A 19030-nucleotide genomic window follows, 5' to 3' on the forward strand; every position below is an offset into this window, starting at 1 on the left:
AATGTTCAATAGGGCAGCAAGTACTATACAATGCACATCACTGAAGTGTGTGTGTGTGTGTGTGTGTGTGTGTGTGTGTGTAATTTTTTTAAAAATGCAATTATATATTATAAACATTCTTTCCCATGGACCAGCTGGCACAATTAGCTCCCTATTAACACACACAATCACGCACACACAGAGACAGACAGACAGACACCAATGCTTTACTTTTCCCCTAAAGCAGACCTTATTTGCAAGATAGGGGGAACACTTCAGCTTACAGAGGTTCCCAAATATTTCTTCATCCTCCCTGAGGCCCTCAGAAAGGAGATGGGGAGCAGAAGTTGGGGAATTGACTTCACCTACCCTGATTTCCTGTTTTTATTGCAACCAGTGTCTTCTCTGACCTTTCAGAAGCTGCTGCTAGCCCTCAATTCTCAGGCTGCAATTCCCTTACCCCACAAAAACACTCACATGCACAACTAACTATACATCCATCCATGAACAACTCCATTCATGCTTCAGATCAGTGGAGATGCTATGCTGAAAGAAACCTCCCCTTTCCCTTTGGAAAGCTGATTTTGTTCATGCTCAGAGGCTGAACCCATGCATTTAGGTTGGGAAGAGAGACTTCATCCTAAGGCAGGTGGGTCAGTGGTATATCTGGGTTCATTTTCTCCTGTATGAGAATAACTAGCCCTCCAGATGCAGTTGAGTGCTGCTCCTCCATGATCTCTCAACACTGGGAGTACTGGCTGGGTTGATGGGAATTTTTAGCAAAAAAAGAAGAAACCTCTCAAAGGTCACCAGTTTCTCCTCCCCTCTTTCTGGCATCTCAGGTTAGTTGTTCTCTGTATTGGTCTCAACAATAAAGAAACTATCTGATCAATCTCACTTTCTATTTATGCAGGTTTCATAGGTTTGCAGTTTTGAGCTTTTTTTCATCAGCTACTAGCTGGTGTAATTAATATTTTGAGTATGTGCCTAAAGACCAAACTATAAATCATAAGAATCAAAACATTTAAGCAGATTGCTTTTGCAGTTTTCATATTCTCTGTGCAGCTGTGTATGACATGTATATACTGTTCTATGGGAAGCAAGCCAACTGGGCCACCTTGAGTGCCATTTTGTGAAGCAAACTGTTTTTTGTGTTTAAACTCTTTTGCATATCAAATGCACATCATGCACCAGGCTCTAAATAGTTTTCTGAACCTTTGCCTTCACTACTTCACATTGGCAGGGTCCAGAGTAGTGTTGGAGAAGGGACAAGGGCTGCTTGATGTGAAAGAGGAGAACGGTTGGGCTTTGATGGTCCTTTCTACCATCAAAGGACAGGGAACTTGTGGTCTCCAAGTTTTGTGGGACTTTATTTCCCACTTTCTTTAGCCCATAGGAAGGAATTGTGGGTACTGCAGTGCAGCACTGTGTAGATGGACCAGTTACACAGTACACAGCCTTCCGTTACTTGGTTTCATTAGCCTCTTAGCATCTCTTGAATATAAAACTAGTTTGAAGCACTGATGGTACTAGGAAGGAATAAGGTATTCCTGAGACACAAACAGAAATGACTTAATCCTCGCTATTTGTCTGGCTGGTGGAAGGCTGGGCTCCCTGCTCACCCTTCTTTGTAAAAATGCTTAGCCTCCAAAATCATTTCCTTGGCTTTTGTAATAGGCTCTTCACTTTTTCTGCGTATCCACAAGGGGGCAAAGAAGGCCACTGAATGAGAATACCATATAGCTGAGCAAAACAGTGCCTCTCTTCTCTGTCTGAATTCTTCTGGGTGGGTTGAAGGAGATGCCTTTAAAAAAGAAATCACACATGCGTCACTCACTATCTTTGTTCCTGTGTGATACAAGAGGAAGAACTGATGCTGAGGCAGAACCTAGAAAAAGTAGTCAACCATGTGATGCAGTGGCCAAAAAAGCCAATGTGATTCTAGACTGCACCAATGTAAGTGTCCAGATCGAGGGAAGTAACATTACCACTCTATTCTGCTTTGGTCAGACCTCACCTGGAATACTGCATCCAGTTCTGGGCACCACAGTTCAAAAAGAATGTGGACAAAGTGAAGAATGTCCAGAGGACAACCAAAATGGTGAAGGGTTTTGGAAACCATGAAGCCCTATGAAAAGAGATTTAAGGAACCTTAAGAGAAGGTTAAAGGGTGATATGATCACTCTGTTTAAATATTTGAAAGGATATCACACTGAAGATGAACCAAGTTTGTTTTCCACAGCTCCGCAGAATAGAACCTGGAGCAATGGATTCAAGCTCAGAAAAAGAGATTTTCTTCTAAACATTAGGAAGACCTTCCTAACAGTAAAAGGTGTTGGGCAGTGGAAGATGCTGCCTCAGAGTATGTTGGAGCCTCCTTCTTCCACCTCAACATTAGGAAGAACTCTTGACAATAAGAACTATCTGGCAGTATAATACCCTTCCCCGGAGTGTGGTGGAGTCTTCTTCTTTGGAAGCTTTCAAAGAGAAACTGGATGGCCATCTATCAGGAGTGCTTTGTGACTTCCTGCATGGCAGAATGGGGTTGGATGGCCCTTGGGGTCTCTTCCAACTTTATGATTCTACAATTCTATTACCTTTTTGGACTACAACTCCCAGGTTCCCCCCACCATCCTAGATATCAAGCCAGGGGTCAACGGTAAAGAAGCTCTGTGTTTTTCCCCCCAAAGTCTTTTCTGTTCCCTCCTTCCCTCAACACTTCAGTGTCCTGCCTTCACCCCCTCGGGCCTCTCAGCCCAACACTCTCCATCCCGTACCACACTGTAGGCCACAGCGTAGGCACTGAGGGCAGCATCCTTGGAAGGGAAGGCCTTGCGGGCAGCTGCAACCAAGACAGGATTCCCAGTGCAGGCTGCTTTGTCAGTCACGTAGATGCTTCCCGGAGGCGGCTGGCATCCCAGGGCTGTGTAGTTGGGACGACACACAGAGAGGAAGTGTGGAGTCTGGTTGCCAGTCACCACTTGGCCCGCATTGGCAAAGATGGTGGTTGTGAAGAGGCCAAAGGAATATATGCCTGTGGGGAGAAAAGAAAACAGATTCAAGAACTGAGGCAGGTGAACTAAGTGTCACCAAGTGGACTAAGGGTGAGAAGAAGTAGCAGGGTTACAGGGCACCACAAAATGTATGACATTCCAGAAAAATGTAGAACATTACAAAATAAAAGCTTGAAACACAAATATAATAATATAGTATAATAATATAATATGATATAAATTCATGCTTCTTAGTCATGCTCAAAATTGACATTTTGGAATTCATCCCGGGCAGAAAGTTGAAATATAAGATATGCCCTGGAAATGGAGAGCATCTGGTCACCTTGGGAAGGACAAGGCTGTAGCAAAGCTGGAGGTATTAGCATCCAGGGGTGTAGTTACAAGCTCAAATAGATGCAATGGGCAGGAGTGCTTACTATCAGTTTCAGCTGATACACCAGCTGCGCCCCTTCCTCAAATCGGAGGACCTAAAGACAGTAGTGCGCATGCTGGTAACCTCAAGGCTGGACTTCTGCAACACGCTGTACCTCTACAGGCTACCTCTGTACCAAGCTTGGAAACTTCATCTAATTCAAAACATGGCAGCCAGATTATTTACTGTCACATCCAGGATCACATTACACCAGTATTAAAATCATTCCACTGGCTGCCAGTTAGTTTCCACTCCACTGGCAAGGTACAAAGTGTTGGTTAGTACCTTTAAGGCCCTACATTATTTAGGTCCAAGTTACTTGCAAGATTGCCTCCTTCCATGTAATCCTCCCCGTACTCTCAGGTCCTCTGGGGGACATTTACTGAGGTCAGCCAGGACTAGGTTGGCAACCGTCAGCCAGGGGAGTTTTTCTTCAGCTGCCCTGAGACTGTGAAACAACCTGCCAGAAAAGATTTCTCAGCTAAATATATTGTCTGAATTTAAAAGAGCATTAAAGACCAGTCTCTTCCAGCAGGGTTACCCAGATGATTTTTAAACTGTAAAACTTAAGTGATGAATTTTAAATGTGGATTGTTTTAATATGTATGTATCTTATTTGTCCTTTCAAATTGATGTGTATTTTAACTGATTTGTTTTAACTGCTGTGTTGTTGTTGTTGTTGTTGTTGTTGTTGTTATTGCCTTCTCCTAAGGATTCTGCCTCTTCAAATGAAATTTTCCTTCAGTCCCCAAATTCTAGTATTGCAGTAACTTAAAACCTCTGTTGATTATTTAAAAATACAGCATAGGCATCCAACTAAAAATGGGCAGGCAAAGCAACCAAGGGAATGTGAATATGGCAAGTGAAAGCATTCCTGGTGATAATGATGTTCAATGTCTCATTCTCTGCAATGCTAGAAACAATGGGGTGTGAAGAAAAAAATCATTGAGGGGTTAGAATTTTAGGGGGAGAATGGTTCCCCTTAGCTACATTGCTGATGGCACCCCAAGCTGGCAGATGAGTATCTTTGGGTGTGGCCTTAAGGCAAAAAGCAGATTGGACAGGGTGGCAGATCATCCGCTGCTTACCCAAAAAGCGGATGATACGACGCAGAAGGGGGTTGAAATAGCAACACTCTCCAGAGACTATCGTTTTCTCCTCACGTCGTTCGGGTTGGAGGAAGAAGGCAGCCAGTTCCCCAACAAGAATCTGAGATACAGAAGAAAGGCAGAGCAGCTCAAGCCAATTAATTAAATCTACTAGGTGACCTTGAGCAAGTCACAGTCTCTCGGCCTCAGGGGAAAGAAAAGACACACACACACACCTCGCTTAACAAATCCTGCCAACAAAAAAAAAAACCCATGATAGGTTCATCTTAGGGTTGCAGTAAGTCGAAAATGACTTGAAGGCACAAAATGCATCCAACAGATCTAAGAGTTGTATCCATGCTCCATGTCTTGCATATTGTGACACATATAGATTGCCAGTTCTAGATCATCCCAGGTCTTGGGGCTTCCAGGCCAAAACCTGAAACTTACGGATGGCCCCTTGTGATATCATTAAGCATTTTACATTAAGTATATGTATAATGTGAGCCCTTGGTATACGCTGTGGTTTGGTTCCAGGATCCCCCATGGATAAAATCCGTGGATGCTCAAGTACCATTAAATACAATGGCATAGTGAAATGGTGCCCTTTACATAAAATAGCAAAATCAAGGTTTGCTATTTGGAATGTATGTTTATTTGGAATATTTTCAAACCTTGGATGGTTGAATCCATGCATAAAGAATCTGTGGATGTGAAGAGCAAGTTTTTCACAACTGGTTGTTGAACACAAATATATACAAACAGAGAGAAGGGGGGGGATCCTATTTTTCTTGTTTGGAAACTAAGAGAGACATTTTAGCTAAAGAGGCTAAGAACAAGGTGGAATAAGGGGATCATTCCTTCTCACTTAGAGGGTGTTCTCACTTAAGATTTGAAACGAATTAAAATACAACGTTTTTAATAGATCCGATTCAAAATAACCCTGGTCTTATCCCGCGTTCCAAATCGCTTTTATTCTTCGTTCCCATCTGGTTTTTTAAATCGAAGTTTTTACCTTAGGGAGAGGAGATAAAGCCGATTTAATATTAGACTGCTTGCATCTAGCCAGAAGGTGGATGCAGAGCATTGCAGACGATGAGGTCTGGGGCCACAGTGAATAAGAGGAATGGAGGAAGTTATAAGTATGTACATGGATACCTTGGCAAGTCTTTGCAAGTTGCAACAAATCAATGAAGTTGTGCAGATTGTAAGAAGCTGCTGCTCTCTAGGCTGAACTGGAGATTTGTACACAGCCCTTCTTTCTACTTGACTGGGGCTCAAGAGGAAAATGTGTATCCTTTTTTATTGCCTGAAGATGACCTATGAAACCTGAAGACTTGGGGCCAGGTCATGAGATCTGGCAATCTTAAACAAATATGACACATGGTTGTTGGCTTTTTTCTAGGCTGTAAATTACTGCTGAGGAAAATCACTAGCAGCCCATAGGGAGGGTTCCCCCCACCCTGGTCTCTGTGGCTGCATCCGCACTGCAGAAATAATCCAGTTTACACCATTTTGATTGCCATGGCTCAATGCTACAGAATTCTGGGAATCGTAGTTTGTTTTCGCACCAGACCTCTCTAACAGAGAAGGCTGAATGTCTCACAATTCCCAGAATTCCATAGCACTGAGCCATGGCAGTTAAAGTGGTGTCAAACCAGATTATTTCTGCAGTGTGAATGTGGCCTGCGCTGCTATTGCCATGGCTTGTGCTACAATTATCACAAGTCATTTCACTGGTGCTCTACTCCCTGCCTTGTTCAAAATAACAAAATGGGCCCATGGTATCTTCATTTCTCTGCCTAATTCTCTCTTCTTATCACTGAGTTTTAGGTTGACAGCACACAGTTGCAATACACATTCAACCACCATCCTGTTGAGCCAGAAAGTCCTTGGGAATTGGTAGAACTGGGCACCAAGTGACTTGAAAGTATTTTGTAAGGACTTAAGACGTGACAAAACTTTCATGATTTAAGCAATAGATACATAGCTACAAGGAAATCTCTCAGCCAGTACTGCAGATTTAATGCAGTTTGACACCACTTTAACAGTCATGGCTCTATCCTATGAAATCCTATTATTTGTAGTTTGTTGTGGCAGCAGAGCTATCTGGCAGAGAAGGCTAGATATCTCACAAAGCTACACATGCCATATCAGTGAGCCACTGTTAAAGCAGTGTCAAACTGCATCAATTCTGAAACATAAATACAGCCTAAAATGTACATCATGCTCAAGAATACCTCTTATTATCCAGGTTCTGAGCTAATGGCTGAGAGATTTCCCTGTATCTTCATTTCTATTGCCAAAATCATGTTTGTTGAACTCAGGAGCAGACCAAAATAAGTACCATTCTGAAAAGTGAGTTTCTGGCTGAGGCTGTCCTCTAGAAAGGCATTAAAATGTAGAGTATGAAATATTGCTGGTTGGGTGTGAAGGATACAATGGCCCTGAGCCAGATGGATAGGACAGCTTTGCTTTGAAAAACTGGAACCTGACAAGGAATCCTTTTAGCATCTCTTCATCCCCTTTGTTTAAGCTCAACTGCATTTCTGAAAGTATGGCACTTATACATGTAAGTGAGTATATACGTTGTTTTCTTGATCCCAAGTTTCTCATAAACCATTTCTGCCTTCTAGGTTCTGCACCACTGCTCCCTTCTATGAGGTCAAGCTTGAAAGTTAAACCACTGGGCTTATTCTAATTACTATAGGCTCTTTCAGAGGAATCTAATGACATCAGAAAGAAAAGCTAAATGGGAAAGACTTTGGACCCTATTGCATGGAGTTAAAAGAGTGGCTTACCTTTCCTAAATTCAGCATTAATTCAGGAGGCAGCCAGTTCCTATCATGTCTAAATCACCACTGAATCGCCACTTGGGTTCATCCTGGATGCAGCCCAGGTTGTCTAAGCCACTTCAGTGGCCATTTTTAGAAGTCTTTTTCAACATGGAAGCTTCCAACTTCTAAAAATTCCTGCAGAAGCAGCTTAAACAACCCTGGCTGCATCTGGGACAGACCTGGGCGGTAATTCGGTGGTGGTAATTTAGGTGTGATAGGAACCGGCTGCCTCTCAAATTAACACTGAATTCAGGAAAGGTAAGCCGCTCTTTTAACCCATGTGATAGGGTCCCTTGTGTGAGTTGTGAGCCCCACACATGTGAGTCTGGGAGGCATTCACCCTTACTTCTCCTGGACTATGCTTCTAGTGGTAGCTGGTAGTTTGTGATTAATCTGCTCTGGATTTTAGTTTGAATTTTACAGACCTATCTGAGGTCCTGATTCTTACCCTGCAAAGAAGGTTTGACACCGTGATTAGCTCCTTTAACATTCATACTAAAAACTGGAGCAGCTTTCAGTGGAAGCTTTCCAGAGCAGAAAGACGCATACAAATATACATACCATCTGTTTGAAGGAATTGCCTCATTGGGGTTCATGGCAGCTCTGCCTGTTTTCAGTCTAAAGGAGTCACCACACCACCCTTGATGTGTGGTGGAGTCTCCTTCTTTGGAGGTTTTTAAACAGAGGCTGGATGGCCATCTGTCAGGATTGCTTTGATTGTGTATTCCTCCATGGCACAATGAGATTGGACTGGATGGCCCTTGAGGTCTCTTCCAACTCCATGATTCTATGAAAATTCCCAACATTTTGTCAGAGCATGTTGCTCTACTCTGAGTTCTCCTAGGTGCTGAAGCATGCCCTCTGCCTTGCTGTCCTGAGCTCCTGTTGTGGGCCTAAATGTAATAAAAAGCCAGATTCGGTTGTAGTTTCTCAGTCATCATTAGCCATAGACCTCCATATAATCTGGGTTACTTTCTTCCCTTCAAGGGAACTGTCATTTTGGTGATGATGAAAGATGACAGCTAGAGTAAATGGCAGTGGGGATCAGTGAGGACAAAGCAACAGAGGGATGCGCTACCAGCTGGGATGGGGGTCTGGCATCCAGCTCGCCTGAATGTCACTGGAACAGTCTCAGGAGACTGTGGCAGAGGCCTCAAGTGGCTCTCCTCCACATTACTCTTCACAGCTCAGCTGTCTCCAGGGCTTATGAAATCAAGGGGTTATTCAGATTTGTCAGCACAACCATGCAAATAATCTCACTGGTATATTCTAGTTTTGTTGTTCACACTATTTTTTAAATCAGAATTGCATCTATCCACACCTCTGCAAGTTCTGTTGCTCACATCTGTCAGCATTGCAAATAGTGATGCAGATGTATTCGAAACATATTCAAGGCATGCAGAGTTTTATTCCGGTTTATCCTGGGTCTATTCTCATCAGTTATTCACAATGTGAAATCAAAGTGCTATAATTGTGTAGTTTGGAGAAGCCCTGCTTGGCCTTGACCACCCCACAGAACTGTTGTAAGGTTAACAGGAGGGAAGGAAACAGAAGGCAACACCCTCCACCCCCCACCCCCACCCCCCCGCACATATGCTCTCCTGAGCTTCTTGAGATAAGGCTTGGATAAAAACATAACTTTTCAAGATGGAGCACGGCATACTCAAAGCATTCCTTTGGATGCATTGCATCCAGATATGTGTGGGTAAACAGTACATGTACCTAACAATCATAGGGGTATGCCTATCTGTGATGGAGGACACATTCAGAAGATTATGGAGAATAGTGCCTACTTCCATATGCCAGAAACAGAACAGAAAAGAAATCAAAGAACCCCTTCACCAATGGCGTTCTAAACTTCTTGGCAAATAAATAAATCATTAAATATATCCAGCGGTACCTGTGTTGGCCATGTAGCAAAGTACAATAAATTCCAAATCCAATAAAGGGATACCTTTATTGAACCAACCAAAATGCACAAAAACATGTCGCAAGATTTTGAAGCTCCACTGGCTTCTTTGTCAGGTAAAGGTGTTAGAAATCATACATGAGAGGAAAAAAAATATGACGGTGTTAGTCACAGGCTTTGATTTTGTCAAGAAGAAGCTGTTCTAGTTCAGGGATGTAGAGAGACATTCATACAGGCAGAGGCTTTGGATAACACTTTAATTTTTTTTCTCCTGTATGATTTTTAACACCTTTGCCTGATGAAGAAGCCAGTGGAGTTTCAAAGGTTTGCAACATATATTTTGTGCATTTTGTTTATCCCCATAAAGGTATCACTGTTTTGTGAAAGAAATATAAAATACATATTAGCCAAAGACACATTAGGTATACAGATGTTTGCATGCATGGACAAACACACACATCATTTTCTCTGTGCACCTTGACTTTGATCTTAACAACCACACTTCTCAGTGTTCTTAAACCCCATCACCACCAGACAAAGCATGTGGGGAATTAATATTCACAATGGGGCAGGAGGCCTGAAGCTAAAGAGATGGTCAGGGTAGAAGACCAAGAAGACAGAAAGCAAGGAATGCTTCTGACCATCTCCTTAGCATTCCTGAGGTCCCTCCACCAACACTGCTTCTCCAAAGAGAGGAGATACTCGCTCCTCTTGACATCCACCCATACATACACACATATATATCCTATGGACCTTGCTGGTCTCTTACCGTCACAGTGGGCACCGCAGTGACAAGAGAGTAGACCAAGACCGGAGGAGCTCGGCTGCTGTCTTCCGGACCCGGGTAGGGCTTGGCGTAGGCACTGTCATAGCAGAAGAAGCCTTGGAGATGCACCGGGAAAGTGTCTGTGTATTCAAAGTGGTAGGCGAGCACCACAGTCCCTGCCATGATCACCAGCTGGAAGTAGAACATGGCACATCAGACAGGCAACAACAACCAATGCAATGAGAGACTGAGGCAAGGAGGACAGTCAGGGCCCTGGAGCCACAGGAGCCTGGCAACCTCCACTCTTCTCCCCTGCCACTGCCGCCTGCTACTCCGTGCAGGCTTCCTCGTGTACTTCTTTTCACGCTTGGGTGCCCACTGTAGCTGTGCATCAGATCATCGTGGCTGGCAGGGAAGGCACCAAGCCTGCCTGACTCAAAGTAAGGCAGACAGTTGCCTCCTGCCATTCTCCTCCCCCCTCCATTTTCCTGATTTCTGAATCTTGAGCACCCTGAAAACTCCTCAGATTTCCCCTCTCATCTTTCTCAGCATTGCTTGCTTGCAAATGGTCCCAGGGAGAAAGACAGCCAATCTCTGAGACTATGTTTAGATGTTGTTAATGTGGCAGAGATTTGCAAGGGTTATGGTCACATTTTGGAAAAGTTTTTATTTTTTTAATTACAGCTCCCCAAATCCTACAACCAGGATCCATCCTGACTGTGGGATTTAGGGAATTCAGGTCCAAACAAATTGTGTTTCTAAACTCGGATTATATTAGCACTGTTACAGACAGGCTGGTTTCTTTTCTACTATGCAACAGACTTGCAATTCTTCCAGCAGCATATTTCTCTACTCGCAATAGAGATGTGTGCCTCAGAAATAATTGAAAACTGTTTACCTTCAAATAGCAAATCAGAAAACCAAGCATGCAAAATGCAATTAAAGCAAAGTATGTTCATGAACAAACAAATATTTTTTGCCACTTGAGGGAGCACTTCTTTGAAATCCATATTACTGTATATACTTGAGTATAAATCAACCTCATGTTTTAGGGTTAGCCAAGGTTTTAGGGCCAAAATTATGGATTTTGATATGACCCATAGATAAGTCTAGGGTAAAACTTAGGGGAATGTATCAAAGAATGTAAAGGATGAAGCAAAGAAAATGCATGCCAAAGAACTTACAAAATTCTGGTAGGCATAACTGTTTGGGCTGACTCTAAAGGCTGGATAGATGAGGAAGGAACTCTAATAAATAGTGGCTGTGTGTTGTGTGAGAGAATACAGCAGGCACTTGTGGGTTTAAGAAAATGTGCACATGTCAAAAAGGATGAAAAGGCAAAGAAAAGAAAATGGTAACATTAGCAATGATTATAGCCTTTGTGAAGTCGAAGCCTTTCATGGTTGGCATTGATGGCCGACCTGAAAAACCCACAAAAAACCATTATAGCCTTTAACGTTAATATAATAACTTTGCCTGATTTTAATGCAGAAAAACTGACAAACATACAAATGTCATTTGAATTCTTAAAAGCCTCATTCTTCTTGGCACGCCTTTGAAGGGAAGTGCCAAAGATCTGCCGCCGCCACCATTTTCCCACCCAGGCATTCAAAAAGGCCAGAAGTGGTGCCATGGTGGAGAAAGTTAGAAGAGGATCAGTGCTTCTTTTACATTCTCCCAGAACAAATTAAGCTCTCACATTTTGCTACTCTACTTAGAGAAGGGATTGTTACTTTTTTTATATAACAGTTAAAGTACAGTACTTACATTGACCCATGGATAAGTAGATCCACTTTTGGGGGGTCAATGTTTTGACTAAAATTGCTAGACTTATAGATGAATATATACAGTAAATATATCATCTGTAGTTTGATTCTGTTTCTTAAATGGTTGGACCAAGAATCCGCTACTTTCATACATGTATTGATGGGGGCTGACTTGGCCACAGAAAAGATCTTGGAGGTGGATTAGCTCAATGAACATGCCAGCCTAGCATGTGATTACTGTAGGAAGGGAGATTCCATATTGGAAACTATTAGGAAAGTATCAAAGACTGCTAATCTCATCATACCGTTATAAAAATCATTAGTGGATCCAGGGTTGGAATAGTTTGTATTCTAATTACCATATTGCAAAAATAATATTGCATGTTAGAAAAGATGCAGAAAGGGGCAAGCAAAATGACCAAAAGGCTGGAACAATTGTCATATCAGAAAAGACTGCAATGTTTTGAGGCTTTTTTAACTTTAGCCAAAAGAGGAGCAAAGAGGGGAATGAAAAAGGTGTGGCAAAAGCAGACAAGGAGAGGCTCTTCACCCTCTCTTATAATACAGTACTGGAATTCAGGGTCACCCACTTAAGCTGAATGGTGAGCAGTTGAGGATAGGGGCAAAGCAAATGGGCAAGAAGGAGCAGCTAGAAGCTCCCAGTCCGATCACTCTGGGGCCATGGCCCCAAGGGCACCTCCTCCTGTGGCCACAAAAAGGAGCAGAAAAGATCTGCTCCTTTTGAATCAAATTTGGGCCACCTTAGGTGGACTGAGCACAGACCCAGGGCGGCTTCTGGGCACTCTGGGAGGAGTACATCATGTAAATGACATGCCCCTGGACCGGCCAGAAGCCACTCCCGTCTGCCCGTCTGTTTCAGGCCATAATTAAAAGTGAACAATACTTTTACATGTGCATGTACAGTTGCCCTCCACATCTGCAGGTTTGATATTCATGATTTTGACTATTTGCAGATTTGTAGCTGCTGCTTAGCTAACTTGACCTCTCCCCTTTCTTATCCTCCTGTCAATTTTATCCTTCCAGAAGAGCCACAATTTAAACCACTTTCCAGCCCAAAGATCTCCACGCCCCACACCTATTCATCCCAGTCCACCTCCTCTCAATCTCTCATTCTTCCAAAAAAAGCCAGTTTGGACTTTGCAGTTACATTTTAAAACCCTTTCCTGCCCAAAGATCTTCACACCCCACTCCTGTTCTTCCCAATCCACCTCCTCTCAATCTCTCCTCCTTCCAAAAGAACTAGCCAGGTTTTAAACCTCCTTTCCAGCCTATAGATCTCCACACCCTTCTCCTGGTTTTCCCAATCTACTTCCTCTCAAAACTCCCAACCTTCTAAAAGAGCCAGTCAGGAGGTCAATGGCCTGGACAGGGGTTTAAAACCTGGCTGGCTTTTTTGGAAGGAGGGAAGATTGAGAGTAAGTAGACTGGAGAGTTTATCAAACAAAGGAAATTGGAAGTATAATCCAATGGCAATCCGAATGCAATCATGTGGTTTCACATTATTGCATGATAGACTACCACATGCAATTTTGGGCAATGGGACGCTATTTTGGGGCAATGGGAAGTCAGTTCGAACGCAATTCGAATTCACATAAATTCACTGAACTAGAGAATTGAGAGAAATTTTCCCCGTATGATAAACTCCTGGGACAAACAGGAGTGGGGCAAGGAGATTAATAGACAGGAAAAAAAATTACATCTGGCTGGTGGCTAGGTGGGAAATGGAGTGATGGGCTGGTGCTGTTGACAGGAGTTCTGTAGCATGCTTGTTTGGGGACCTAGAGATCATAGAGTTGGAAGAGACCACAAGGGTCATCCAGTCCAACTCCATTCTGCCAGGCAGAATCTCACAATCAAAGCTCTTACTGTCAGGAAGTTCCTCCTAAACTTGAGGTGGAATCTCTTTTCCTGTAGTTTCAATCCATTGATCCGGGTCCTATTCTCTGTTACTGTTACTGTTACTTCCCTTGATCTAGACAATATACTTCTATGTATGCAGATATTCCCAGTTTTTCCACTTTCATGGGGTGCCTGCACCCATAACACCTGTGAATGTGGAGGAGTGACTGTAGTTAAACTATGGATCTTGCTAGCACAAGATGGCTGCCAACCTGGAAGGCTTAACCAAATGTATCCAGCATAAGGACATCAGCAGCTACCAAGGAATACATACTTCTTCCACTCCAGTATCAGAGACAGTATGCCTTTGTGTGTCAGTTGCTGGGAAACCCATGTTGTTATACTGTGCTCCTGTCTGCCTTGTGAACTTCCCGGTATAGCCTCTTTAAGGATGGGATGATGGACCACATAGGCCTTTCACCCCTTGATAGGTTAACTGGGGATGAAAACGGTGTTGGCTGTCTCCTGCCGATGTGCAGTAACGAAAACAAAAACTCTAGCCCACCAGAGATGCCAACTTACAGCACTGTCTGAGGTAAACACTCTCTGAGGTAAATAACAGTAGCAGAGTACGGAAGCACCAGTTTAAGTATTGGCAATGCACTGACCACTTGAGTAAATTCACAGACACTGTTGATATTCTTCCAAGTTCTTGGAGGTTCTTTATCTTGTGTAATATATACAGATATGTACAAAACTCCTCACAGCTCCTATCAATTTACTGTCTGTAGTTTGACAATCCAACCATCAGCAACCACCAACCACTGTCTCTAACCCACTCTCTTCATCAACCCATACATGCACTGAGTCTCAGGCATAAAGAGTCAGCGTGGGGGCACAGAGTGGAGGTGTGGCGACCCCATGCCAACCACTCCGACTCCAGCCTCACGCTGCCCGCCTGACCAGAGAGTGGGTGGTATCACGCTGCGTCTTCAGTGTAGTGTTTACACACACTGCACCAAAGAAGCAGTGGAAAGCCACCGCCACCGCAGCTAGGGTGCAGTTTCTGCACCACGGAAAGAAGCCACTTTTTGCAGCTTCTTTTTGTGCCATGGAACGGTCAGATCAGGGCCTTGGCATTTATTTGCTATGGCCTCAATCAGGCAAGGAAAGGGGCAGCTACAGGCCTCTCCAAAGGGGTGGTCTGTTCAGCCCCTCAGTGCTGTTACATAGAGCTAAGGGTCATCACCTGGTGCTACCTAGCATGAGGCAATCTCTGTAACAAGCCTTTGCATCATGCCAAGTGCTGTGCCTTAGCAATTCCAGTCACTCAAAATATTTTACAAACGGTTTAAATGAACACTGTTCCAACAAAGACCAGTTGTGCGGTCCTTCATATGTAACTTTGTTCTCTTTCACGTCTACCTTAATCTGTGATTTTAAAAAACACATTTTATTTAAATATATATCTTCTCACAAAATAGATTTTTCATCCTAAAAAGTGCACACTATTTGTTTGTGTTCAAAAGCTAAATATTGCATCACAGAATAGCAAAATGCAAAATTGGAAGGATATTTGTATTCTAGTGTCCAAATTAATCCAGGAGGATTAGATAGGGGGTCTCTTTATTCCACTTGAACTGTAATGACAACATCCACTAGAATCCTAGGATTTGCAATTTATGGAAGGGCATTAGAACTCACAGCCAAAGAGCTTTTCTAGTGTCTCAACAAACTACAAGTCCCAGGATTCCATAGGGAGTTGTCATGACAGTCATAATGGAATGGCACTGCAATTATTGCCTTGTGTGAAGAGTCCTAAGGGCAGTTTGGTTCAAAACAAAGATCAGATGAAACACCGCCATCAAACAGTCAGGCAGTTAAATAAATGGAGGGATCCACTACTGCTAGGTAACCATAATATCATCTGTACAATGAGTATGGATGTCTGGTGAGTCTAAATGCATTGAGCCAGCATGGTATAGTGGATGGAGCGCTTGAATACAGTTCTGTTCTGAACACCAGGACTGAAATCTCCACTTGGCCATGGAAACCTACTGAGTGAACTTGAGCAAGTCATACACTCTCAGCTTCAGTGGAAAGCAAAGGCCAAAACCTCTCTGAGCAAATGTTACCAAGAAAACCCCTTGTTAGATTTACCTTAGAGTCACCATGGCGGGTTATAGACCGCCGCTTTGAGGCGGCCTACCGCCGCCGCTGTTTGCTCCGTAAGGGAGCCACTGCAGACAAACTGCGCGGCTCCGTTACGGAGCAAAAAAGAAGCTCCAAAATGGAGCTTCTTCTTGCGGCGCCCTAATGACATCGCGAGGCGCCAGGGGCACATTCGCGACATCATTAGCGCAGCGACACGTTCGGACGCACAGCGTCTGATATGTAAAGATGGCGGCGCCCGTATGAACAGGGCGCCGCCATCTTGTACGTATTCTATACGTACTAGGGTTAGGGGGGGTGCAGAAGCACTGCCCCTTCCTAACCCTAGTACGTATAGAATACATACTAAATGGCGGTCTGTAACCCACCCATAAGTCAGAAATGGCTTGAAAGCACACAACAAACAACAACAATCATGGCATTGTCTTCCTCTCTTTGGCTGTCCTTGCTCAACTCACCAGGACATGAGAGGGGTGTGTAACATCTGAGGGCCTCTCAGCCTAGCAATAGGCAACGCTGTCATACACACAAAGAAAACTTTCACATGCACATCCAAATCATCTCAATGGTTCTTGCTGGAGCAGCTTTTCAGCAAGTTTATTTCAGGATTTGGAAATATTCACTTTCCAGACTACCGTTCCCACAATTCCCAATGCCAGCTGGGGCATGGGAATTATAATTCAAACAACCCCCATTATTTCCAGGCTCTAGTTCATCCAGAGTGCTGCTGTTTGTATTTCATTGCCTACCTCAACAAGGAGTTCTAAATTATTCTCCCTACTCTCAGATAACCAATAATTCTATTCAGAAAAAACAAAACAATACAAAATCCCAATCATGGTGGGTTTTTAAAAGGTTACAGCAGTATGTCAAGGACCCTTTACCATACCAAGAGGCCCTCCAACTTTTCACAAGACGAAAACCAGTTAGCATGTGGCCAAGCAACATAAAAGTGTGGTCAGGATGGTAAACATTATTAATGAGGAAGAATACACAAACTAGGAGAGGCTGCAACAATTAGCTTTTGCCTACGAGTCCCATTTTTAGAAGTGTTGCAAAATTATTCTGTGCAATGCGGATAGGATTCCTAAAGCTGCAGGACGCAGCCCCAAAAGAAACAGGGCAACCCTCCCACCCCAAGACTAGTCCGAAGTAGGACTGATTCCTTCTTCTTGAAATGATCTGGCAAAACTGGGCCACCAAGACTTGAGTCCCTTTAAGAATTATCCATCGTAAGTGTACTAAGTTATATTTATTTTGCTGATGTTTTCATGGTACTCAAATTGTTACCAGTTTCAGCTGGATGAAGAAGATGATTTTAATGGAACACTATTTGTTTTCATTATTTTGTTTAAAACAAACATTTTTGCATGTAGTCATAGTGACCATCCTGCCAATATGACCTCTCCCCCAAACACCACAGCAACACTTCCAGTTGGGCAAAACTACTTAAGATCATCCTGTGTCAGGATCCAGTGTCAAACTTCTCTGGGCTGGCCCTAAATCAAAAAGGAAACCAGTCTGAATTGCTGAAAAATTCTCGAAAAAAACCAACCCAGGACCAAATCCAAATGTCCAGGTGCATTGCTGACTGCCATTTATCAGGGACCTTGCAGAGGAATCACATCCCAGGGGCCAACTCCACATGACAGTAAACCAGGAGAGAGCCAGGAGTTGCTCTGGCTACTTGTTGAGTTGGCTGCATTTTGCTGGTGCTCTTACCTCCACAAACACAAAGCAGGGAATGATGGAGATGCTTCTCTTGAGCTCCTGCTTCCCACCAGCCATGGCAATAGAGCTGGATCCCTCCACAAGGAAAGGATTCACCTAAAAGACAGAAGGGAACAAGCAAGTGTGACATGTGTATCAAAGACAACTTTTCCCTGGATGATGCCTCCCCCTGCCCCATTTTTGGGTTCACGGACATGACTTCAGCACTTTTGAAAGGCACCACTTCTCTCAAACTTCTAGTCTAGGCATCTCCCATGGGAAGATCTCCAACACTGAGCTCATGTTTAGCAAAGCTAAACTTACCTTTTACAGTTGCTTGCACACAATTTAGGTTTTGATCCAGCAACCAGGGGCAGAATGGGATACAAGGGTGATTTACTGTATATACTCATGTATAAATTTAGAAATTTTAGTCAAAAAACCTGGGTTGACTTATCCATGGGTCAATGTAAGTACTGTGTGTGTGTGCGCACACACACACACATCAACCATCCCCCCTTTCTGAATAAAGTGGTAAAAGGTGAGAGCTTAGTCCATCCTGGGAGCTCCAAAAAGAAGGGTGGATCCTCTCTACTCTCTCATCTATCCAGCCTTTAGGATCAGCACAGTTAATGTCTGCTAGAATTTTCTAAGTTCTCTGGCATAATTTCCCTTTGTATCATCTTTTACTACATGCCCCTAAGTTTTACCTTCGACTTATCCATGGGTCATATCAAAATCCATAATTTTGGCCCCCAAACTTGCCCTCAATTTATACATGTGGTTGACTTATAGTTGAGTATATATGGTATACCTTGGTAGGGAGGAGGATGGGCAGAAAACTAGACACAGTTGATTTTCCCCACTATCTCAGTGGCTCAGTGGTCATCCTGTCTTTTGTCCTATCAGCTCTAATGGTCAGCAGCTGCTGTTGCTAGCAGCCCAAGTTTTGCAAAGCTTACATCAATTAGTTTGTGGATGTTCTGAGCAGCCTTATACTTTAGCAATCTGAAGCCTTGAACAGATTTTCTTAATTCAGAATTTTGGTTGGAAAACAGCAGTGAAAGTTAAACTGAGTTGAGAGGGGAAAAGTAATATTTGGAGATCAAATTTGAAATCTGTTGTCTCTAGAAACGCAGGGTAGGTGTGCCTCCCTGCATGCCAGTAATATGCAGATTTCTTCCCTTGTGCTTTCTATTCATACTTTTCTGTCTGATGCAACTGGCACATTTCAAAGTTTGGCAATGTGAATCCAGCAATGGATAGTTGTGGTGTTGGGCATGGTTTGTGAATCTCCCTATAGTATCTGAGTTTGTGAGAGTTACTCATTTGGGCTGTAGCTCTCAGAATCCCTCAACCAATAGCTATGCTGGCTAGAGGACTCTGGAAGCTGTAGTCCAAAACCTTGCCAACTGCTGCTTCCCATGCAGGTTTCTCATCCTGTCATCCTCCAGATGTACAGTACAGACTTAGGCTATTCCCACACTACAGAATTAATGCAGTTAGACACCACTTTA

The 19030-nt window shown here is 43.3% G+C and overlaps 1 protein-coding gene across 3 annotated transcripts in view; it reads right to left on the reverse strand.

Annotated features, from left to right (window-relative positions):
- PLPPR2 (phospholipid phosphatase related 2) overlaps positions 1-19030 on the reverse strand; it is a 38597-nt gene that overhangs the window by 16170 nt on the left and 3397 nt on the right. For all 3 annotated transcript variants that reach the window (XM_042452520.1, XM_042452519.1, XM_042452518.1), the window contains exons 2-5: positions 17526-17630; positions 10009-10197; positions 4494-4614; positions 2757-3013 (exon numbers count right to left, since the gene is read on the reverse strand). In XM_042452520.1, the coding sequence (XP_042308454.1) occupies positions 2757-3013; positions 4494-4614; positions 10009-10197; positions 17526-17591 (633 nt within the window). In that variant the 5' untranslated portion in view covers positions 17592-17630. The remainder of the gene's footprint in view (positions 1-2756; positions 3014-4493; positions 4615-10008; positions 10198-17525; positions 17631-19030) is intronic.

The sequence above is a fragment of the Sceloporus undulatus genome, chromosome 2, assembly GCF_019175285.1.
Source record: "Sceloporus undulatus isolate JIND9_A2432 ecotype Alabama chromosome 2, SceUnd_v1.1, whole genome shotgun sequence".
In the NCBI taxonomy this organism is placed as follows: Eukaryota; Metazoa; Chordata; class Lepidosauria; order Squamata; family Phrynosomatidae; genus Sceloporus; species Sceloporus undulatus.